The 23,648-nt window shown below is 56.2% G+C and overlaps 2 protein-coding genes across 2 annotated transcripts in view; one reads left to right on the top strand and one right to left on the bottom strand.

Moving 5' to 3' along the window:
• The window catches only part of CTXN1 (cortexin 1), a 19,364-nt gene extending 3,760 nt beyond the window's left edge, over positions 1-15,604 (top strand). Inside the window, exons 2-3 of the mRNA XM_058821159.1 lie at positions 13,590-13,674; positions 14,319-15,604. Coding sequence (XP_058677142.1) covers positions 14,463-14,717 — 255 coding nt within the window. The 5' untranslated portion in view covers positions 13,590-13,674; positions 14,319-14,462 and the 3' untranslated portion in view covers positions 14,718-15,604. The remainder of the gene's footprint in view (positions 1-13,589; positions 13,675-14,318) is intronic.
• A 2,666-nt stretch (positions 15,605-18,270) lies between these two features.
• The window catches only part of LOC131568790 (fibrillin-2-like), a 70,052-nt gene continuing 64,674 nt past the window's right edge, over positions 18,271-23,648 (bottom strand). The window contains exons 58-64 of the mRNA XM_058820864.1: positions 23,316-23,438; positions 21,908-22,024; positions 20,464-20,592; positions 19,948-20,067; positions 19,207-19,438; positions 18,931-19,099; positions 18,271-18,645 (exon numbers count right to left, since the gene is read on the bottom strand). Coding sequence (XP_058676847.1) covers positions 18,271-18,645; positions 18,931-19,099; positions 19,207-19,438; positions 19,948-20,067; positions 20,464-20,592; positions 21,908-22,024; positions 23,316-23,438 — 1,265 coding nt within the window. The remainder of the gene's footprint in view (positions 18,646-18,930; positions 19,100-19,206; positions 19,439-19,947; positions 20,068-20,463; positions 20,593-21,907; positions 22,025-23,315; positions 23,439-23,648) is intronic.

A 23,648-nucleotide genomic window follows, 5' to 3' on the forward strand; every position in this document is an offset into this window, starting at 1 on the left:
TGGAAGCTTCTGCTGGGATTCCCTGGTCCGTGGGGATGGTTTGGAGCAGAGACCCCTGAGCCCACAGGAGAGCCACAGCTTTGGGGTCATGGAGAGGAGCAGAGTCCTGAGAGGCAGGGCAGGAGCTGCTGGATGCTCTTCCAGCCTGGAATGGCTCTGGAGGCCAAGCAGGAGCTCCTGGATGCTCTTCCAGCCTGGAATGGCTCTGGAGGCCAGGCTGGTGGGGTTTGGAGCAGCCTGGGGCACTGGGAGGTGTCCCTGGGCCCATTCCATGATCCCACAGCTCCTTTGGGGTGTCCCCATGTGAGCAGAGGTGGCTTTGCCGTCCCAGCCTGGCTGTCCCCATGTTCCCACTGCCCTGGGGCTGGCCCAGGGTTTGGGAATTCAGCTGGGATATCCCTGGATCGGCCCCATGGAGCTGCCTGGGCTCCTCAGGGCTCTTCAGGCTGGAGATTCCAGCACCTGAATCCCTGAATTCCCGGGATCTCCTGCAGCCCCTCTGCATTGCAGGGCTGCGGGTTTGTCTTTAATTGTGCCGGGCTGTGCTAACGAAGGGATTAAGGCCTGGGAGGGCGAGCGATGCCGGCCAAATTCCCGTCCAGATTCCCTCCCTGCTCCAAGGGCTGTTTTGTAACTCTCTCCTTTCATTCCTTCATCCCTGCCTGGAGCATCCCGCGCTGGGATCCAGATCTGAGCCGCTGCTGGGGCTGGGCCATGAGTCCCCAGCACTGCTGAGGCTTCCAAGGACTGAGGGATGAGGGAGTTCCTGGATGGAGCTGGGCACTCCCTGGATCCCTGGGTATTCCCTGGATGGAGCTGGGCACGCCCTGGATGGAGCTGGGCACGCCCTGGATGGAGCTGGGCACTCCTTGATGGAGCTGGGCACTCCTGGATGGAGCTTGGCACTCCCTGGATGGAGCTGGGCATTCCCTGGATGGAGCTGGGCATTCCCTGGATGGAGCTGGACATTCCCTGGATCCCTCCTGGGCTGCTGGGAGTGTTCCAGAGGGATGGGGATGGGCTCAGGGCAGAGCTGGGGATGCTCTGTCTCCTGCTCCCTGCTGGATCCCACGGAGCTGCTCCATCCTTGGGATCCTCAGCTGCTCCATCCTTGGGATCCTCAGCTGCTCCATCCTTGGGGTCCTCAGCTGCTCCATCCATGGGATCCTCAGATGCTCCATCTTGGGATCCTCAGCTGCTCCATCCTTGGGATCCTCAGCTGCTCCATCCTTGGGATCCTCAGCTGCTCCATCCATGGGATCCTCAGCTGCTCCATCCTTGGGATCCTCAGCTGCTCCATCCTTGGGGTCCTCAGATGCTCCATCCATGGGATCCTCAGCTGCTCCATCCTTGGGATCCTCAGCTGCTCCATCCTTGGGATCCTCAGCTGCTCCATCCATGGGGTCCTCAGCTGCTCCATCCTTGGGGTCCTCAGCTGCTCCATCCATGGGGTCCTCAGCTGCTCCATCCATGGGGTCCTCAGCTGCTCCATCCATGGGATCCTCAGCTGCTCCATCCATGGGGTCCTCAGCTGCTCCATCCATGGGATCCTCAGCTGCTCCATCCATGGGGTCCTCAGCTGCTCCATCCATGGGATCCTCAGCTGCTCCATCCATGGGGTCCTCAGCTGCTCCATCCTTGGGGTCCTCTCCTCTCCAGGTCAGGGATGCACCCAAAGCTCCTCCAGGGAAGGAAGGGGCTGGAACCAGAGCTGGTGCCAGGGTCAGGAGATGGAGCAAACCCACGGATTGTGCAGGGCTGTGCAGGACAGGGCCATCAGGAACATTCCCTGGGAGCGGCAGGGAGGGAGCCTTGTCCCCAGGGGACCTGGTGTCCCGCCAGGCTCGGGGCAGACGCAGCCCTGGAGCAGCATCCCAGCCCAGCCCGGCTGCCAAGGTGCTTCCAGGAATGCCTGGGGCATGGCAGGGACACAAGGCAGGCGGTGACGGAGAGAGCTTGGCACCGGCCTGGCACAGAGTGTCCTGGCACAGGCGGGAGCAGCCTGGGATGCTGGAACAGGGATGGAGGCACGGAGCTGCAGCCCGAGCAGGGGGGGACACCCTGGGCAGGATGGGGGTCCCAGCCGTGGATGGACAGAGCTGTCCCTCTGTCTGTCCCTGCCTGGCACAGAGGGAGCAGGATGGGGAAGGGTTCCAGCAGTGGGATGAGAGGATTTGGGCTGCTGGGGATGCTCCTTCCCCCCTGCTCTGTCTCTGTCCCGTTTGTGTCGCTCACCCCAACCCAGACCAGACATCCCTGGGGAAGCCATGGAGGAGGTGAGAGATGGGGATGGGCCGGGGGGACCTGCTGGGACCTGGACCCTGCTGAGATCCAGGACCCTGCAGGGATCCAGGACCCTGCTGAGATCCCCAACCCTGCAGGGATCCAGGACCCTGCTGGAATCTGGACCCTGCTGGATCCCCCTGGCTTTGATGGAGATTTTTGGTGATTTCGTGAATATTTCGGGATTTTTGTGGGGATTTTTTGGGTCTGTGGCCATCCCTGCCTTCCCTAATCCCCTCCATCCCACAGCACACCCCTGGAGCACAGTGTGGATGTGGGGTCTCAAGCAGCTCAGGGCAGCCCCTCGGATCCACCAGCAGCTCCCAGTTCCTTCCCCTGCCCGGTTTGCCCCAAATTCTGGGAGGTGTGGCCAGGATTGATCAGGGCCTTCCCCGAGGGAGGCAGGAATGGGATCCCCCTGCTCCCTGCAGCCCCTGAGCCTGGATAAAATCCCGGGGAGTTCTCAGCATGGGAACGGCATCATCGATTTCCCCGGAGCTGAGCCCTGGCCCTGCCATCGATCTGCATTTTTATCAGCTCATCTCGGTGACTGAGAGGCTCGGCACTGCGGGGAGGAGGAAGAGGAGGAAAGGAAGGAAGAGGAAGGAAAGGAAGGAAAGGAAGGAAAGGAAAGGAAGGAAAGGAAGGAAAGGAAGGAAAGGAAGGAAAGGAAGGAAAGGAAGGAAAGGAAGGAAAGGAAGGAAAGGAAGGAAGGAAGGAAGGAAGGAAGGAAGGAAGGAAGGAAGGAAGGAAGGAAGGAAGGAAGGAAGGAAGGAAGGAAGGAAGGAAATCAATAAATGAAGGAGCACTTGGCATTAGATGTGGATTTGGGAGTGTTCTGCCTGTTCAGCCTCTGCTGCCTTCCCAGTCGGGTTTTTAGGGGTTTTCTCGCAGAGCCTCGGATGCTGCTCCGGGTGTTGCTGCACGTGGAGGGCGGCTCCAAACAGCGCCTCCGACCCAGGAGTGATTAAAAATCCTTTAATTGCAGAGCCGGAGTTCTTGGGAGCTGAGTCTTTGCCCATTTGCTCAATAATTCATGGCAGAGCCCGGTAATTAAATGCTAAAGACCCGGTTTGCCTGGCATTGTTTGCAGTTCCATTGCTGCTTGAATGCAAGAAATTACCGAGTCATTTAATTGGTAATTAAAAGTAATGATTGCTTCCCATGCTCCAGGAATTACTCAGCATTTCTGGGGTTGTTTGCACACAGCAGAAACGCCCTCCCTGCTTTCCAGGCTGAATTCCTGTGAATTTATCCCTGGGTCGGTGCTGGGGGGAGCCTCGTGCTGCCCCATCCCCTTTCAATGGCTCATAAAGACCAGGAAAAACGCGAATTAGCACAAAATGAGGCAGCACGGGCTGCCCGTGGGAAACTCCTGGGTTTGATCCCATTCCAGGCTCTCCCACTGCCCATGGCCTTGCATGGGTGGGTTTGGGGGGATTTGGGAATGTCCAGGCGCTTTTGGGGCTGGGTTTGGGCCTTTGGATAAGGGGATGTGGGGCTGCGTTTATAAATAATCCACAATTCCTGACAGGAGCAAATCGGGATCTGCTCCCAGGGAGCAGCAGGGCAAGGGGGAACGGCCTCGAGCTGTGCCAGGGGAGGTTTAAACTGGATATTGGGAAAATTCCTTCGTGGAAAAAGGATTGTCAGGGTGAAGGGTCGGGGGATGGGATGGGGTGGGGTGGGATGGGATGGGATGGGATGGGATGGGATGGGGTGGGGTGGGGTGGGATGAGAATGGCACTGGGATGGGCTGGGAATGGCACTGGGATGGGATGGGAGTGGGATGGGATGGGATGGGATGGGAGTGGCACTGGGATGAACTGGAGTGACACTGGGATAGACTGGGAATGGCGCTGGGATGGGATGGGAGTGGCACTGGGATGGGAATAGCACTGGGATGGGATGGGAGTGGCACTGGGATGGGAATAGCACTGGGATGGGATGGGATGGGATGGGATGGGATGGGATTGGCACTGGGATGGGATGGGAGTGGCACTGGGGTGGGATGGGATGGGAGTGGCACTGGGATGAACTGGAGTGACACTGGGATGGGATGGCATGGGATGGGAGTGGCACTGGGATGAACTGGAGTGACACTGGGATAGGCTGGGAATGGCGCTGGGATGGCTTGGGATTGGCACTGGGATGGGAATGGCGCTGGGATGGGATGGGATTGGCACTGGGATGGACTGGGAGTGGCTTTTAGGACACTCCAGGAGCCTTCCCCAGGTTTTGATCCCCAGGGACAGATCCTGGAGTTTTCAGTGCCCCCACATTTGTTGCGTTGACAAAATCGTGAATTTCCTCCCCCTGGGGCTCAGAGACCCCAACCCCGATGGAAACATCCCCTGAACTGTGCAGGGCCCTGGGGGAGCTGGGAACCCCTCTCAGGGCTGGAGCTGACACTTCCCAGATCCTCAGGGAGCGCTGCCCCATCCTCAGACTGGGATTGCAATTCCCAGATCTGGGACAGGGAATAATTTCATTTTTGTGCAGGGCTGTGGAGCTGAGCGTGTTCCATGCACAACTCCAGGTACGGATAACCTTTGCTTATTCCCAGCCTGGAGTTACCCTGGGCTGGGTTTTTGCTGCCTAAGCCCTTCCAGCTGCCCTTTCCTGCTCTGATTCCCAAATCACCAGCTCTGGAGGCACCTCGGAGCCAGAATGTGAATTAATAATGTGCTAAGAAAATAAAGACACTTCAACAGCCTTTAAATCAAGGGGAACGGCCTGTTAAAGGCTTTGGACAAATCCCATTACTTTGTGTGCAGTTTTAGGGCTGGCAGGAATAAATCTCCGGGCAATTTATGGATGGTGACGAATTTCTTTCAGGAGGAAAGAATCCCATGGGGGATGCTCCTGGTTATCCAGAGATTCTCTGAGGAGTTGTGGAGTTATTGATGTGTCCCACTGGGAGTGACAACAAAATCTGTGACCTCTGGGTCACCTGGGTTGGCATCAAAATCCATTTTGGGAGGCTGGGATGCTCCTCCCTGGGGCTGGGGTGGCAGGAGCAGAGCAGGAGGGGACAGGGATGGGAATTTCCTGTTGTTGGTGGAGGGGACAGGGATTGGGAGTTTTCTGTTGTTGGTGCATGGCCAGGAAAGAGGGATCAGGGAATTTGGGGGCTCTGGAGCCTCTCCTGGGGTGGCTGCAGGGACCTGGACCCTATTGGTGTCCCCAGAGCTCCCTGTCCCCTCTCGTCCCATTTTCGGTGTCACAAACTGTCACTCCCATTTTCGGTGTCACAAACCTCTCTAAGTTAACCAGGAAAATCTGGTTTTGATGGAAAACTGGAGGAATTTGGTTGGGATTGTCCACAGCCGTGGATTGCCCTGGCAGCAGCCCCCAGTTCCTGTCTCAGGGCTCCCTGGGAATTGGGGTTCCCTCCCTGGAAATTCCTGCTCCAGAAATTTCTCTTTTCCTCTTTTCCCCTTGGGAGCATCCAAAGGAGCAGGATCACCCTCATGGCCTCTCCTCAGTGGTTCGGGGGAGCTGCAGGGCTGGGCTTCTGTGCAGGGAGCAGCTCAGGTGTGACACATCCCTCACCTGTCCCGGAGGGCTCTGCAGGGCTGGGCTTGGCTCGGCAAGGGGCAGCGAGCTGGAATTCTCTGCTTGAGCAGGGGAGCCTGGAGAGGACAGGACAGGACAGGACAATCCCTCAGTGTCACCAGGAGTGTTGGGAATGAGGTCTCAGCCCTCGGGAAGGGGCTTTGGGTCCCCTCAGTGCTGCCCAGGAGGGGAGTTTTGGGAGGGCTTTGGTGTCACCCAGAATAATTCTGGAATTGGATAGAACCTCCATGGACGTAGAGCCCAACCATCCCCAGCCCTGCCAAGGCCACCCCTGTCCCCAAGTGTCACATCCCCACTGATTTCAACCCCTGCAGGAATGGGAATCCAGCCTGTCCACCCTTTCCATGGGGAATTTCTCCTCCTGCAGCCAGCCAGGCTTCCAATAAGCCCAAGGTGATTTTCTTTCATTTCCATTGGCAGTGAAATCCAGCCTGCCATGGCTGGGAGCTGCAGGAAGCACAAATGGTTTTCCCCCAGCCACGGGCAATGGTTTTTTTTTGGGTTTTTTTTTTTTTTTTTTTGTTTGTTTTTTTTTTTTTTTTTTTTGTTTTTTTTTTTGTTTTTGGGTTTTTTTTTTTTTCACCTGGAACTGGAGCAGCCAAGTGTGGGATTGTCCTCCAAGCAGGAACAGTCACTCGCTGCCACAGGGCTGTACCCAGAGCAGCCACTGCAGGTTCCACAGATCCCTTTGTCAGCACTAAAAAGGGCTCAGATCCTGCTGGAGGCTTCTGGCATTTCATAGGGGAGCTCAGATTAGAGGAACACTCGGATTTTCCTCTCCCCAAAATGCAGGGCTGAGCGTGGGACAAGGCAAAGGCTGAACCTCATTTCATTGTCCAGCAGGAACCTGCTCCTTCCTGGAGTTTCTTCAGCATCCCCCAAAGCCCAGATCCCCCTGAGGCTGCAGCTCCAAAGCTGGCTCTGAGGCAGGGCTGGAGTTGATATTCCTGAGTGCCAGAATGTCTGAATATTCCTGAGTGCCAGAATTTCTGAATATTCCTGATTCCCTGTGCCTCGGGGTACCTCTGTCCCCAGCTCCCCCCTGAGACCATCCAGCTTTTTGTGCTGTAGGATGAACAATTCCTCAGCACGAGGATCCCTTCCAGCTCTGAGAGCCTTCCAAGGAGAGAGGGCAGAGGGGGAAGCTCCACACAGCAATTCCCACAGCCAGGGGCTCTTTATCACGGACTTTGGGAGAGGCAGAGGAATTTCGGGATGAAAGTCTTGAAATTAAACTGGAATTAAAGCCACAAATCCCAGAATGGATTTCAGCTGGGAGGGATCTCAAAGGTCTTCCAGTCCCACCCCTGTCCCAGGGTTCTCCAAGCCCTGTCCAGCCTCGCCTTGTGTGGATATGGATGGATGGATGGATGGATGGATGGATGGATGGATGGATGATGGATGGATGGATGGATGGATGGATGGATGGATGGATGGATGGATGGATGGATGGATGGATGGATGGATGCATGGATGGATGGATGGATGGATGGATGGATGGATGATGGATGGATGGATGGATGGATGGATGGATGGATGGATGGATGCATGGATGGATGGATGGATGGATGGATGGATGGATGGATGATGGATGATGGATGGATGGATGGATGGATGGATGGATGGATGGATGATGGATGGATGGATGGATGGATGGATGGATGGATGGATGGATGGATGGATGGATGGATGGATGGATGGATGATGGATGATGGATGGATGGATGGATGGATGGATGGATGGATGGATGGATGGATGGATGATGGATGGATGAGGGATGGATGGATGATGGATGGATGGATGGATGGATGGATGGATGGATGGATGGATGGATGAGGGATGGATGGATGATGGATGGATGGATGATGGATGGATGGATGGATGGATGATGGATGGATGGATGGATGGATGGATGGATGGATGGATGATGGATGGATGGATGGATAGATGGATGGATGGATGGATGGATGGATGGATGGATGGATGAATGGGTGGATGGATGGATGGATGGATGGATGGATGGATGGATGGATGATGGATCCATGGATCCATGGATTCATGGATGCATGCATGGATGGATGGATGGATGGAATATCTGAGCACCTTGCCCACATTTTGACTTTGGGTACAGGGACAGAGGATGTATTTCTCCAGAGAAACTCTGGGAACTGCCAGGGCAGCCTCACCAGGCCCCTGTGGCTCTTCCAGGAGCAGGTGGGGAGGAGACCTTCAGGAACTGTCCATCCATACGAGCAGAGCAATTTTAATTTGCCCCTGCTGAGCTGCCCTGTGCCCCGGGCACCAAGCGTTCCCTGAGCTGCTGGAGTGTGGAAAACTCCCCGTGGGCACCTCCCAGGAACCCAAACTCCATCAGAACCGAGCCTGGCAGAGCAGGGAAACTCAACTCCAGCCATTTCCATGGAATTGTCCCTGTGGGAAGGGGACAGCGGAGCTGCAGCAATTTCCATCCCAAAAAGCTGCATCCCTGCGGATGCTGGGGAGGGGGAATGTGCCCAGGTGTGACCCCAGCGTGTCCCTGAGGCTGATCCTGCTCTGAGTGCCGTGAACAGAGGGGGCAGTGCCAGCCTGGGAATCCTGGAGCATCCCTGGACACGCTGGGGACAGTCCTGGATCCCGGGGGGACAGGGGTGCAGGAGCTTCCCAGGGATCAGAGCAGGATTTTTGGGATGCAGGAGTTTCCCAGGGATCAGAGCAGGATTTTTGGGATGCAGGAGTTTCCCAGGGGTCCCAGCAGGATTTTTGGGATGCAGGAGTTTCCCAGGGGTCCCAGCAGGATTTTTGGGATGCAGGAGTTTCCCAGGGGTCCCAGCAGGATTTTTGGGATGCAGGAGCTCCCCGTGAGATCAGAGTGGATTTTTTGGGGATGCAGGAGCTTCCCTGGGATCAGAGCAGGATTTTTGGGACGTAGAAACTCCCCGTGGGATCACAGGGAGGTTTTTGGGATGCAGGAGCTTCCCTGGGATCAGAGCAGATTTTTTGGGATGCAGGAGCTCTCCGTGTGATCACAGGGAATTTTTGGGGATCACAGGGAATTTTTTGGGATGCAGGTGCTCCCCGTGTGATCACAGGGAATTTTTGGGGATCGCAGGGAATTTTTTGGGATGCAGGCGCTCCCCGTGTGATCACAGGGAATTTTTGGGGATCGCAGGGAATTTTTTGGGATCGCAGGGAGGTTTTTGGGATGCAGGCGCTCCCCGTGAGATCACAGGGAATTTTTGGGGATCGCAGGGAGGTTTTCGGGATCACGGGGAATTTTTGGGGATCACAGGGAGGTTTTTGGGATGGCGGGGATGCGGAGCCGGGGCGGGGGCGCAGCTCAGCCCCGCAGCCCGAGCACTCCCACGGTCTGGCTCTCCCGGGCAGGCGCCTCGGGAAACTTGCCCGGCTCCGATCGCTGCGCTCCACCTTTTATTCTAATGGGCTCCGCATCGCCATAGGAACCCGAGCCCGCCCGGGCGGCAGCGAGCGCCGCCGCTCCCGGGGCCCGGCATGGCCGGGGATGGATGCGGGAGCCCGGGGCAGCCGCCAGGTACCGACCCGGGGGCACCGGGACCCCCAGCCCTGCCCGGCCGGGGGGAGCCGGGAAATGCCCCAGGAGGGTGGGGGGAGAGGGCAGGGAGCCGGCTTTGGGGTGGGAACAGCTTTTCCTGGGGTCGGGTGGGTTTGGGTGAAGGGTGCTTGGCCGGGTCGGGGGTCTCAGAGGTTGGGATTTGGGGTGGGAACAGCCTTTCATGGGGTTGGATCGGTTGGGAGAAGGGTGCTTGGCTGGGTCGGGGGTCTCAGAGGTTGGGATTTGGGCAAATCCAGCCCTGCGTGGCTGGGGCTGGGCTGAGCCTCCCCCATGGCTGCTCCTGGAGGGGATGGGACATCCCAGACACTCCGTGGGGCTGATCCATGGGATCTCCCTGGACCCAGGCTCCACCTGCCCCACGCTGCTGGGTCCAGGCAGGATTCCAGCCTGGGAGAGGGGCTGGAGCCCTCCCGTCATCCACAGGATGCTCCAGCAGGGCTGGAGAGGTCCTGGGAGCAGGTTTGGGACGTGAGGGGACACCAGACATCCAAGGGATCCTGACGAGGCTCGGGATCCTCCCTGGGCACAGTCCAGACCCTCCTGCATCCCTTTGTCCATGGGGTGGAGAGGGGATGGGATGGGAGGGAGCCCCTGAACGCTTCTGGATGCTTGGGAAGGGCTGGCACTGCCTGGTTCTGGCTTTTCCTCCTCCTCCAGGCTGGGATGGATCTGCTGGAGAGTCGGGAACAGCCAGGCTGGAGGTGCAGGGAGGGCTCAGCATCCCTGGGCATGGACAGGGTGGGCAGAAGGGTCTGACCCTAACAGGGAATAACAGGGAGGCTGGGAAGGGGAGGTGGACCCCAGTGGGTCCCAGTGGACCCCAGTGGACCCCAGTGAGTCCCAGTGGATCTCAATGGATCTCAGTGGACCCCAGTGGATCCCAATGGATGGGATTCCTGCCATGGGGAACACCTTTACTCCTGCTGGGCCTGGCACAGGGCAGAGGAGCAGCCCTGAGCTGGGGCAGGAGCAGATCGCAGGGGTAACACAGCTTTGGGATTCACAGCAAGGGGACCCAGGAAAATCAGGATTCTCCCAGCCCTGTAAAACGGGAGAACAGCCCTGTGCCCTGCAGGAGCCTCACACCCCGCTTTGGCTGGGGCCAGCTCCGTGCCCAGGGCTCGGATCCTGCTGGGAGTTCAGGATTCCCTGGCACAGCCCCTGGATGAGCTCCAGAGGCTGCCAGGCCCTGTCCCAGCAGTTGCATTTACTGAAAAAGGCAATGCAGGGATTGCAGCTGCTCCAGGGCGGGCACCAGCGTGTCCAGAGAGGGGCACGGAGCCGCCTCTGTCCGTCTGTCCTGCTGCACACGGCTGGGACAGACACCAGGACCCGCTGCTGAGGAGGTGAAGGGAAGGAGGGAGGGACCCCCATGGCCCTGACAGTGAAGCCTTTCCCCATCTTTGAGGAGTTCAGGCACCAAAAATCGCGGAAAAAACATTCCAGGGGGATTTTCCAGTGCTTCTCTCATGAGCAAGATGAGGGTGGGGAAGTGGTTTAAGGGAAAAGGGGAGATTTGGGGTAATGGTTTTAAGTGAAAAGAGGGGAGATTTGGAGTAATGATTTTAAGGGAAAAGAGGGGAGATTTGGGGTAATGGTTTTAAGGGAAAAGAGGGGAGATTTGGAGTAATGGTTTTAAGGGAAAAGGGGAGATTTGGGGTAATGGTTTTAAGGGAAAAGGGGAGATTTGGTGTAATGGTTTTAAGGGAAAAGAGGGGAGATTTGGAGTAATGGTTTTAAGGGAAATGGGGAGATTTGGGGTAATGTTTTTAAGGGAAAAGAGGGGAGATTTGGGGTAATGGTTTTAAGGGAAAAGAGGGGAGATTCAGGGTGGAATGAGGCAGGAATTTGTTAGGATGAGGGCGGGGAGGGGTGGGATGGAATTCCCCTCCCTGGAGGTGCCCCAGGCTGGGGTTTGGAGCAGCTTTGGGCACTGGAAGGTGCCAGGGCTGGCTCTGGATGGGCTTCAAGGTTCTTCCAGCCCAAACCTGGATGGTGCCCTCCATCCCACCTGGATCACACCCAGATCCTGCCTGGCTCCGCGCTGACTCCCTCCTTTGTTCGCAATAAGCATCTCATTAGATATTCCCCGTTCCCAAATTAACATTTAATTCGTGCCTCGTTCCCAGAAAAAACCTGGGCACAGCCTCCTGGAATTGTTGACAGTGATCCTGTTCCTTTGTGAGCTCTGTCCCTATTAAGCAATTTCCTCGCCTGTGTCTTTTGAGTTACTAAGGGAACAGGAATAAAATCTTAATAAAACTCCATCAACCGTTCCTGAAATAACAGCAGCTCCTTGGAGGGGCCTGAGCAAGGGATGGGGCTCTGCTCCAAATTCCCAGGAAATCCAGAGCACAGAGTCAGGGGTGGGGTGAGCTGGAGGGCTCAAAGCTCATCCAATTCCACCCATTTCCACCCAATTCCACCCAATTTCACCACCCCAGGGTGCTCCAGCCACAGCTGCTCTGGGAGCCCCCACTGATGAAAAGGCAACAAATCCCAAAAGGGAATAAATCCTTTATTTTCAGGATAAATAATATTAAATATAAATAATACATAAATTGCAGAAATAATATATTTTGTATTAGTAATATATTTATAAAATAAAATAAAAATATTAAATACAAACAAACACATTAATATTAATATATTAATAATATATAAATAATACCAGGGTTAGCAATTAGCAGGAATTTTTCTCTTTTGTCCTGACTGTGCCTGATCCTCCCTGGATTTGGGACCTGAGCCATTGGGCATCTCCAGATCCAGGATTTATTGCTGTCCTGAGCACCACCAAGGGGAATTTTTCAACCAAATATATCCATGGGAAGCACGGAGAGAGGTTTAGGCTTGGTTTAGGATATTGGGGGAATTCCTCCATGGAAAGGGGTGGAATCCCCATTCCTGGGGGGATTTAAAATCTTTTGGATGTGGCACTTGGGGACAGGGTCAGTGGTGGCCTTGGGATTGCTCTGCCTTGCCCTTCCCCATGGATATTGGATATTAAATATTAGATATTGGATATTAAATATGGGATATTGGATGTTGGATATTGAATATTGGGTATTAAATATTGGATACTGGATATTAAATATTGGGTGCTGGATATTGGATATGGGATATTGAATATTGGATTTTGGATATTGGATATCGCTGCCAGGGAGGGCAGGGGATGTTCCTGAGCTCTCCCAGGGAAATTTTGTTGTTTTTTTTCCTGTAGCCTGAATTCAGGCTCCAGGATGCTGCAAGGGGATATTGGGGTGGATATTCCAGGGCTGATGGTGTGGATATTTCAGGGATATTGATGTGGATATTCCAGAGACTTTGGTGTGGATATTCCAGGGCTGATGGTGTGAATATCCCAGGGCGGGTGGTGTGGATGTTGAAGGGATGATGGTGTGGATGTTGCAGGGGGGATGGTGTGGATATTCCAGGGATATTGATGTGGATATTCCGGAGACTTTGGTGTGGATGTTCCAGGGGGGATGGTGAGGATGTTGCAGGGATATTGATGTGGATATTCCAGGGATATTGATGTGGATGTTCCAGAGACTTTGGTGTGAATATTCCAGGGTGGATGGTGAGGATGTTCTCCTGAGGGGGTGGTGTCAATGTTCTCCCAGAGAGGATGACGTGGATGTTTTCCCGGGGAGGTTGTCATGGATGTTCTCCCAGGAATGTTGGTGTGGATATTGCAGGAATATTGATGTGGATATGCCAGGAATATTGATGTGGATGTTCCAGGGACTTTGGTGTGGATATTGCAGGGAGATTGGTGTGGATATTCCAGGGAGGTTGATGTGGATATTCTGGGGATGTTGGTGTGAATATTCCTTGGATATTGGTGTGGATATTCCAGGGACTTCGGTGTGGATATTTGGGGATATTGATGTGGATATGCCAGGGACTTTGGTGTGGATATTCCATGGATATTGGCGTGGATATTGCAGGGACATTGGTGTGGATATTCCATGGATATTGGTGTGGATATTGCAGGGACTTTGGTGTGGATTTCTCCTGTGTGAGCTCCCCCGGTGCTGGGAATTCCAGAGGTGTCCCGGGAAGTGCTGCTGCGCTCCCTGCAGTGGCCACAGCCCCTGTTTTTAACCCTGTCCCTGTTCTCTCTGTCCCAAAGCCCTGGAGAGCCGGAGCCCAGCGCGGTGACGGGGCCCTGCGGGCACAGCCTGGCCCTGCTCCTGTCCCCACGCAGCTGCAGCCAGGTGGGTGCCACTGTTCCTCGGTAATCAGCTCCCCCTGTCCTTGTTGGGTCCATCCTGGGGCAGCTCCAGGCCTCCCTGAGCAGCCCCTGTGTCCTTTTTGGTGGGGATCCCCTGGGATTTGGGCTTCCAACACCAGCCTGGGCCTCTCCAGGGATTGCTGGGCATTCATGGCCAGAGGAGCAGCCCCTGCACCAGTGCCTGGAGCTGCCCACCCGTGCCTTGTGCCCTCACCAGTGGCTTGCCAGGAAATCCAGAACTCCCTGAGCACCTCCTGATCCTGTTGCTGCATCCCGTGGCTGGTTCCTCCTCCCCAGCCATCCCTGCTTTCCCCACATCCCATTCCTTCTCCTTCACCATCTGTTTTTCCACATCCAATTCCTCCTCCCTCACCATCTCTGCTTCCCCCACACTCAATTCCTCCTCCCTCACCATCTCTGCTTTCCTCGTGGCCAATTCCTCCTCCCTCACCATCTCTGCTTTCCTCGTGGCCAATTCCTCCTCCCTCACCATCTCTGCTTTCCTCGTGGCCAATTCCTCCTCCCTCACCATCTCTGCTTTCCTCGTGGCCAATTCTCCCTCCCTCCCCATCTCTCCATGCCCATACCCATTCCCTGCTCCCTCACCAGCTCTGTTTTTCCCTCCAGGAGCTCTGGGCTCTCCCAGGAGCCGATCCCGAGGGTTTCCCCATGGAATAGGCGCTTTTCCAGGTGCCTGGGCACACGAGAAGCTGAAGTTGGTCCCCCCGGGGCACCCAAACCCGCCGTGCCCTGGAGCCCCCGGCCTCTGCCATGAATGATGCATCCACCATGGATTATGAACTGCTCTCCCCGTCCCTGGTGGAGCACCCCGCCGGCGCCGCGGGCATGGATGCCGAGCAGAAAACTGTCTTTGCCTTCGTCATCTTCCTCCTGGTGTTCCTGGTGATGCTGATGGTGCGCTGCTTCCGCATCCTGCTGGACCCCTACAGCCGCATGCCCGCCTCCTCCTGGACGGACCACAAGGAGGGCTTGGAGCGGGGCCAGTTCGACTACGCCCTGGTGTGAGGGGAGCCCGGGCCGAGCTCCAGCCCCGCTGCCCCTCCATCCGTCCATCCATCCATCCATCCATCCATCCATCCATCCATCCATCCATCCTTCCTTCCCTCCTTCCCTCCCTCCCTCTGCAGGGATGCTCCGGGCCGGGGGGGCGAGCAGGGGGGGTCCGGCCCCAGGGAGGTTTTCTAGGCGTTTCTCTCTTTTCTAAGCACTTTTCATTTCTCTCGGCAGCCCGTGGGACGCTGGGGGTGGGATAGGGGGGCTGGACGGGGACCCCGGTGCCCCCCGTGCCCCCGGGCACCGCGGACGGGGCATGGCGGGACCTGCCCTCGGCCCGCGGGGCCCCTGGGCTGGGCTGGGCTCTGCCCGGTGCCAGGCCCGAGCTTTGACCCCCGCTGCCCCCCGTGAGTGCCCCCCGGCAGTGCCCCCGTGGTCCAGTGCGTGTCCGTGTGTCCTGTAGCTGAGCCGTGTCCGTCAGGGGTTTCTCGGCACCGGCCCCCAGTGCTGGCTTTGTTCCTCCTCTGTGCCACTCCCGAGCCCCCCAAAAGCGAGGGGAGGCTGGAGACCCCCCCGTGCAGCCCCCCTTGGGCTCCAGCCCTGTCCGTGCCCAGCTGGTGACAATGGAGCCAGGGGCACTCCTGGCCTGGGGACACCAGGACGGGTCAGGGGTCCCCAAAACACCCGGGAGAGGCTCCTGGGCCATCCCTGCCGGGGTGTCCGGCCCTCCCCGGGCTCTCCAGGGCTCTGCAAGTGGCCGAGGGGCTGCCAAGGGCCGTGGCGGGCAGCGGGAGGGTCCTGCCAAGGAATTTAGGTCGGGGGGGAGGGAGAACCTCGCCCCCCTCCATGGAAATGAAGGGATTTGGAAATGAAGGGATTTGGAAATAAAGCAGCACCGTGCCGACCCCAGCCGGCTCCTGCTCCGCTCTGTGCTGCGTGCCGGGAGGGGAACGCGACCCTCCAAAACCCTGGGGGCAGGAGGAGGAGGAGGAAAAGGAGGAGGAAGAGCGAGGGGTCATTGTGGATGCTGCAGGAGTGAGCACCAGGTCACTCTGTCCCCAGGGCATGGGGACCCAGCCCGGCCACCTCCTGTCCCAGCACGGTCCGGCACAAATCCCCGCTCACGCAAGGAGCTGTTCCAGGACATTTTGCGGCTGTCCGAGCCCCTGTTTGCCCCTGCCCGGTGCTGTCCCCACTGTCCGGTTCTGTCCCCTCTCTCCGGTGCTGTCCCCGCTCCCTGCCGGCCCCCGGTGCCGCAGTCCCGCCTGCCCTCTGCTGGCACCGGGAAGAGCTTCCAAAAACCGGGAATATCGGCCTGGAAGGAGCGTCCGGGCTGGACCACATCGGCCCGACCCCGGCCAAGCCACCCAGTGCCACCCGTGCCATGGCAGGGACACCTCGCACTGCTCCAGCCCGGCCTTGGCACTGCCAGGGGTCCACGGCTGCTCTGGGAATTCCATCCCATTCCCTCCCAGCCAGGAATTCCTTCCCAATACCCACCCAAATTCCCCAGTTTGGTCCAGTTTGAGGCAGTTCCCTGTGTCCTGTCCCTCCATCCTTGTCCCCAGCCCTTCTCCTGGAGCCCCTTTAGGCTCTGAGCTCTTCCCCAGAGCCTTCTCCAGGCTGGACAATCCCAATTCCATCTCCAAAGAAAGCTCCAGGCTGGGAGCTCCCAATCTCTGCCCACACAGAGACACAGCTCTAATTAACCCAAAATAATTTTATTGTTGCCGTTGCTTCTGATACAAAAAAGGAATTCCACAAAGAGCCACCTCTCTGTGTGGGACAAGGGGCACAGGTTTGGGGTTTCAACACTTCCCCCCGAAAAAACCAACCAGCAAGAAATGTCAATATAAAACAAATAAAAAAAAAAACCAACAAAAAACCAAAAAACCAAAAAAACAAAAAAACAAAAAAACAAAAACAAAAAAAAACCGAAACAAAACACCACACCAAAGAGGAGGAGAGGAAACCTTGAGCTTTGAGACTTTGGCTCAACACACGCACACAAACCCAGCTCTGCTAATTTATTATTATTATTATTAATACTTTTTGGATTTTGGTTTTTCTTTTTTTTTTTTTTTTTTAAAAAAAAAGCACCTGTTGGAAAAAAAACAAACCAAAAATAATAATTAAAAAAAAAAAAAAAAAACAAAAAAAAAAAAAACAAAAAAACAATCCCAAACATCAGGCCACCCATCCTGTCACAAGCTCTGGGACTCTTGTAAAATTCAGAGTCTGGAGCTGCTTCGAAGAGTTTTCAAGTCTGCCTGGAGCCCCGATACAGTAAACACACACATCCCCCACCCCAGAGAAATTCCCACCCCTCCAAAAAAACATAAAGCTACAGGAAAATGCACTCCTGACAGCACCGAGCCAGCATTGCTTTGGTGGTTTTCCATAAATATGGGAGGGTGGATGGATGGACACAGTGCAGAACGCTGGCCAGGAACCAGCACCCAGGAGCTGTGAGCACCTTGGACGGGGGATGAGGCAGCTCCTGGGAATGAGCACCTTTATCCCGGGAATGAGCACCTTTTATCCTGGGAATCAGCACCTTTTATCGTGGGAATGAGCCTCTTTTATCCCGGGAAGGAGCCTCTTTTATCCTGGGAATCAGCACCATTTATCACGGGAATGAGCACCCTAATTACAGGAATCAGCACCTTCTATCTTGGGAATCAGCACCTTTATCCCAGGAATGAGCACCTTTATCCTGGGAATGAGCATCTTAATCACAGGAATCAGCACCTTTATCCCGGGAATGAGCAGATCCTCAGCTGGGAGTGTCCTGGATAAGGGGGAGAGGTGGGAGCAGAGGGAGGGGAGTCCCTGCTCAGGAGTTTGGACTCTTTGGCTTTTGGGAGCTTTGGGAGCTTTGTGAGCTGTGGGGCTTGGTCCCCAGAGCAGAGCATCCCCAGAGGTGCTGATTCCATAGGGACATTCCCCATGGCTGATCCCACAGGGACATTCCCCATGGCTGTTCCTGTGGTGGCTGATCCCACAGGGACGTTTCCCATGGCTGATTCCACAGGGACATCCCCATGGCTGTCCTGGTGGTGGCTGATCCTAGCAGGACATCCTCCATGGCTGTCCCAGCAGGTGCTGATTCCACAGGGACATTTTCCATGGCTGATCCTAGCAGGACATTCTCCATGGCTGTCCTGGTGGTCGCTGATCCTGCAAGGACAGTTCCTGTGGAGGCTGATCCTACAAGGACAGGTCCTGGTGGTCGCTGATCCTACAAGGACAGTTCCTGTGGAGGCTGATCCTACAAGGACAGGTCCTGGTGGTGGCTGATCCTACAAGGACAGTTCCTGTGGAGGCTGATCGCACAGGGATGTTTCCCATGGCTGATCCTAGTAGGACATCCCCATGGCTGTCCTGGTGGTGGCTGATCCTACAAGGACAGTTCCTGTGGTGGCTGATCCCACAGGGACATCCCCATGCTGTCCCAGCGGTGGCGGCGGCGGTGGCAGGAGAGGATCCCGTCGTTGTTGCCGGGGTGGGTGGCGAGGGGCAGGGCTGCGCTGTCGGGTGGGACTGGGGGGGGTCTCTGGTGGCTTTAGTAGAGCTGGAGCTGCAGCTTCATCCTCAGTGCCTGGCCCAGCTCCCCCGCCAAGTAGTCGAGGTGGTTGTCGGCCTCGAGTTTGTGCAGTTCCCGCCGGCGGGGCAGGCCCACGCTGACGATCTCCAGCACGTAGGTGCCCGGCAGGATTTTCTTGCGGCCCAGGTGCAGGAAGCTGAGCCCGTCCCTGTGGTGGATGCGGAACAGCCCCTCCTCGTTGCCCTGGGCGATGGCGTAGCGCACGCGGTTCTCCAGCGGCTCCAGGGCTGGAAGAAGCTCCAGGATGTGCTCCTTGTGCGCCAGCTCCGACAGGTTCAGCGCCATGGACAGCGGCGCCTCCACGTCCATGCTGGCCAGGTTCACCTCGTGATCCTGCTGGGAACAGCAAAATTAACACACCAACAGCACAGGTTTGTGCCCAAAAACAAGACAGAGGAGTCCTGACTCTCTTTGAATAAAGGGAGAACCGTGCTGGCCAGGTTCGCAGTGGCGTGATCCTGCTGGGAACAGCAAAATTAACACACAAACAGCACGGGTTTGTGCCCAAAAACAAGACAGAGGAGTCCCTGGGGTAACGGGATTCACTCCAGGCCCTGTTCCTGAAGGGATCCAGCCCCTGCCTTGCTCCAGCCCCTCCAGATGCCCTGGCTTCCTCACCTGGTGCCTCTCCGTGCCGTTGACGCTGCGCCGCTGCCGGCCCCTCTTGGGGTACCCGTTGATCTTGCACTCGTAGCACGTCTCGGGGGACAGCAGGTTGTCCTCATCCTCCTCCTGGGGCGCAGGCAGGTAGGGTCCCTTCCCAAACCCCAAGCCAGAAATGCAGTGGCTGGTGGCAGGAGAGCAGAGGGAATCCATGAATCCAACGGAAACGTCAGCACTCCCGCGTTCTCCGTGTGGGAAACGCCCAGAGGGCCACACGTGGATGTGCCTTACCCCTGCCCTGCTCTGAAGTACCCCCCGGGGCAGCCGCACAGGTACCCCCCGTCCGTGTTGGAGCAGCCGTAGCTGCAGGGGCTGCCCCCGGCCGAGCACTCGTCCACGTCCTGGCAGCCCCCGAAGGCCTGGTCGAAGTCGAAGCCCGAGGGACAGACGCACTTGAAGCTGCCCAGGGTGTTGTAGCAGGAGGCAGAGCCGCAGGCAGAGGGGCTGGAGCACTCGTTCTCATCTGCAGGGAGACATGGAGGGGGGGAATGGGGGAGTCAGGGAGTCGCAGAGCCGTGGGGTGTCACCCATGGGTGCAGGGTGCAGCCCACGGGTGCAGGGTGCAGCCCACGGGTACAGGGTGCATCCCACGGGGACACGGTGCATCCCACAGGTAAAGAGTGCATCCCAGGGGTACAGGGTAACTCCCATGGGTACAGGATACACCCCACAGGTAAAGGGTAACTCCTATGGGTACAGGATACACCCCATGGGTACAGAATACATCCCATGGGTACAGGATACACCCTACAAGTGTGGGGTGCATCCTACAGGTACATGATACACCCCACAGAATGCGCCCCACACGTATGGGACACCTTCCCCAGGTATGGGACGCTTCCCCCAGGTACAGGATACACTCCTTAGGACGCATCCCACAGGTACAGAATGCACCCCACAGGTAAGGGACACCTCCACCAGGTATGGCACCCCTCCCCAGGTATGGCACCCCTCCCCAGTGCCCCCACTCACCCACGCACTGGTTCCACTGGTAGTGCTGCACGTAGCCCTGGGGGCAGCCGCAGCGGTACCCACCCAGCACGTTCTGGCAGCCGTGCTGGCACCGGTGGTTCCCGTCACACTCGTCCACATCTGCACCCAAGGGACACACAGGGACCTCACACACTGTCCCATGGGCCTGGGGGGGCTCAGGGACCCGCCTGGCACCCTCCAGGCTGCTCCTGTGCCCCATTCTGGCCCTGCAGTGACACCCCCAGCTCCCACACAGCCCTGCTGGGATGGTCCCTGATCCCAGCTGTGGCCTGAGCTGTCCCCAGCTCTGCTCTGAGATCTCTCCTGCTGGAATGTGGCACCATTCCCTTCCCCAGGGATCCCCCAGTCCAAGCCCCAGCCCTGCCCAGACCCAGCAACCCCACCCCATCCCTGAGAGCATTGTCCAAACACTCCTGAAGTTCCCATCAGGACCGAGGCTCCTCAGGGAACCTCAGAGTTCCTCCCCATGGGAGCTCCCTGGGGGCCCAGCCCCACCTTCACAGTTGACCCCGGAGCTGTCCAGGGAAAATCCCTTCTGGCACTCGCAGTTGTAGCTGCCCGGGGTGTTCAGGCACTGCCCCTTGGCTCCACACAGCGAGGGCTGGGCTGTGCACTCGTTGTTGTCTGCAAAACACCACCAGCAGGGCTTTGTGGCCATGAAATCCACCTGGAAATCCACCCGGAATTCCACCTGGAAATCCACCCCTGACCACCTGGAAATCCACCTGGAAATCCATCCCTGACCACCTGGAAATCCACCTGGAAATCCACCCCTGACCACCTGGAAATCCACCTGGAAATCCACCCCTGACCACCTGGAAATCCACCTGGAAATCCATCCCTGGCCATCTGGAAATCCATCCCTGGTGACCTGGAAATCCACCTCTGGCCACCTGGAAATCCACCTGGAAATCCATCTCTGGCCACCTGGAAATCCACCTGGAAATCCATCCCTGGCCACCTGGAAATCCACCTGGAAATCCATCCCTGGCCACCTGGAAATCTATCCCTGGTGACCTGGAAATCCACCCGGAATTTCACCTGGAAATCCACCCCTGACCACCTGGAAATCCACCTGGAAATCCATCTCTGGTGACCCGGAAATCCACCTGGAAATCCACCCCTGACCACCTAGAAATCCACCCCTGGAAATCCATCCCTCACCATCTGAAAGTTCATCCCTGGTGACCTGAAAATCCATCACTGGCCACCTGAAAATCCATCTGGAAATCCACCTGGAAACCCACCCCTGGCCACCTGGATGTCCACCCCTGGCCCTGTGGCCACCTCAGATGGAGAGGCAGAGCAGCAGAGGGGCAATGCAGCCACTGGCAGGGTGATGCAGAGGGACAGGGCTCAGTTCGGGGAGTTTGGGGGCTGGGAATTCTCTCACATTCTCTGCTGAGCCAGAGCAGCTCGGTGGGAACGGGAAGAGCAGGAATTAATTGTGCACTGAGGAACTGGGCACTGAGGAGTTGGGCACTCACCAGTGCAGGGCAGGAATTGGGCACTCAGGAAATGAACTGGGCACTCAGGAATTGAATTGGGCACTCAGGAATTGAACTGGGCACTCAGGAATTGAATTGGGCACTCACCAATGCAGGGCAGGAATTGGGCACTCAGGAATTGAATTGGGCACTCAGGAATTGAACTGGGCACTCAGGAATTGAATTGGGCACTCACCAATGCAGGGCAGGAATTGGGCACTCAGGAATTGAATTGGGCACTCACTCAGGAATTGGGCACTCAGGAATTGAACTGGGCACTCAGAAATTGAATTGGGCACTCAGGAATTGAACTGGGCACTCAGGAATTGGGCACTCAGGAACTGAATTGGGCACTCAGGAATTGGGCACTCAGGAATTGAATTGGGCACTCACTCAGGAATTGGGCACTCAGGAATAGAACTGGGCACTCAGGAATTGAATTGGGCACTCACCAATGCAGGACGAGTGGTGCTGGGTGAAGCCAGGGGGGCACTTGCAGTTGAAGCTCCCGATGACGTTGACACAGAGGAACTGGCAGTTGTGCTGCTTGGTGGAGCACTCATCCAGGTCTGGGGGGACAAGGAGAAGGTCTCAGTTTGTCCCCTCTGAGGCTGTGACACCTCAGTGTCCCTCTGGATGCACAGCAGCAGCCCCAGCTCCCCTAAAGTTCTCCCAGGGGAAGGACAAACCTGTCCCCACCTCATACCCATTATTTTCCTTGTTTTTCCCAATGATTTCCCCCAGTTTTGCCCATTATTATTTTCTCCCAATTTCCCCATTATTTTTCCCATTTCCCCCCATTTTTCCCAATTATTTTCCCCCATTTTTCCCAATTATTTCCCCCATTTTTCCCCATTCATTTTCCATCATTTCCCCAGTTATTTCCCCCCATTTTTCCCAATTATTTTCCCCCATTTTTCCCAATTATTTACCCCTGTTTTTTCCAGTTATTTTCCCCCAATTTTCCCAATTATTTCCCCCCATTTTTCCTAATTATTTTACCCCCATTTTTTCCCTATTATTTCCCCCCATTTTTCCCAATTATTTCCCCCCATTTTTCCCAATTATTTTCCCCCATTTTTCCCAATTATTTTTCCCCCATTTTTCCCCAATAATTTCCCCCATTTTCCCCACTTATTTCCTCCCATTTTTCCCTATTATTTCCCCCCATTTTTCCCAATTATTTCCCCCCATTTTTCCCAATTATTTTCCCCCATTTTTCCCAATTATTTTTCCCCCATTTTTCCCCAATAATTTCCCCCATTTTCCCCACTTATTTCCTCCCATTTTTCCCAATTATTTTCCCCCATTTTTCCCAATTATTTCCCCCCATTTCCCCCACTTATTTCCTCCCATTTTTCCCAATTATTTCCCCCCATTTTTCCCAATTATTTTCCCCCATTTTTCTCAATTATTTCACCCCATTTTCCCAGTGATTTTTCCCATTTTCCCCCATTATTTCTCCAAAATTTTCCTGATTAATTTCCCCCAATTTCCTCATTATTTTCCCACCCCACACAGACACATCAGCAAGATGCAGGGGTGTTCCCCTGCCTCTCCTGCAGGTCACAGGTTCTCCCAGACCCTGAGGCCAGGTTCCCACACTGTGGGGTGGGCACAGCCCCAGCCTGGCTGGTGACAATGCCACGTGCTGGGGACATCCCTCTGAGCTCCCTGGAGCTCAGGATGTGCTGTGCAATCTCCAGGACGGAACCAAGAGCATTTTTCCCCCGATGAGCCACACCTGGAGCGCGGAAGGGTCAAACCCTCACGCGTGGCACCTTTCCCCACATCTTCCTGCTGATGTTTTTCCACATCTGGCTGCCCTGTCCCCTGTCTCCCAGCTCCCTGCTCCTGTACCTTTGCAGATCTTGCCATCCTCCTGCAGGACGTAGCCCCGGGGGCAGGAGCACTGGTAGCTGCCCTCGGTGTTCTTGCAGATGAAGTTGCAGGGCTTTGGGGACTGGTTACACTCGTCCAGATCTGCACTCCAGGGAGAAAAACACATCAGCTTGTGCTGCTGGGCAGGGTCCCCTCCACCCCTCCCAGCCCACTCAGGGGCTCCTGAACAGAAGGTTTTGTGCTCAGGGCTGACATATCCCCATGGATTGCGGCATTCCTGGATAAACACCCCATTGTCACTCTCCAGGAAGCAGCTGAGGGCTTTGGGGGAGCAGCTCAGTTCGAGCCAGC

Source organism: Ammospiza caudacuta, chromosome 28 (assembly GCF_027887145.1).
Source record: "Ammospiza caudacuta isolate bAmmCau1 chromosome 28, bAmmCau1.pri, whole genome shotgun sequence".
Lineage (NCBI taxonomy): Eukaryota > Metazoa > Chordata > Aves > Passeriformes > Passerellidae > Ammospiza > Ammospiza caudacuta.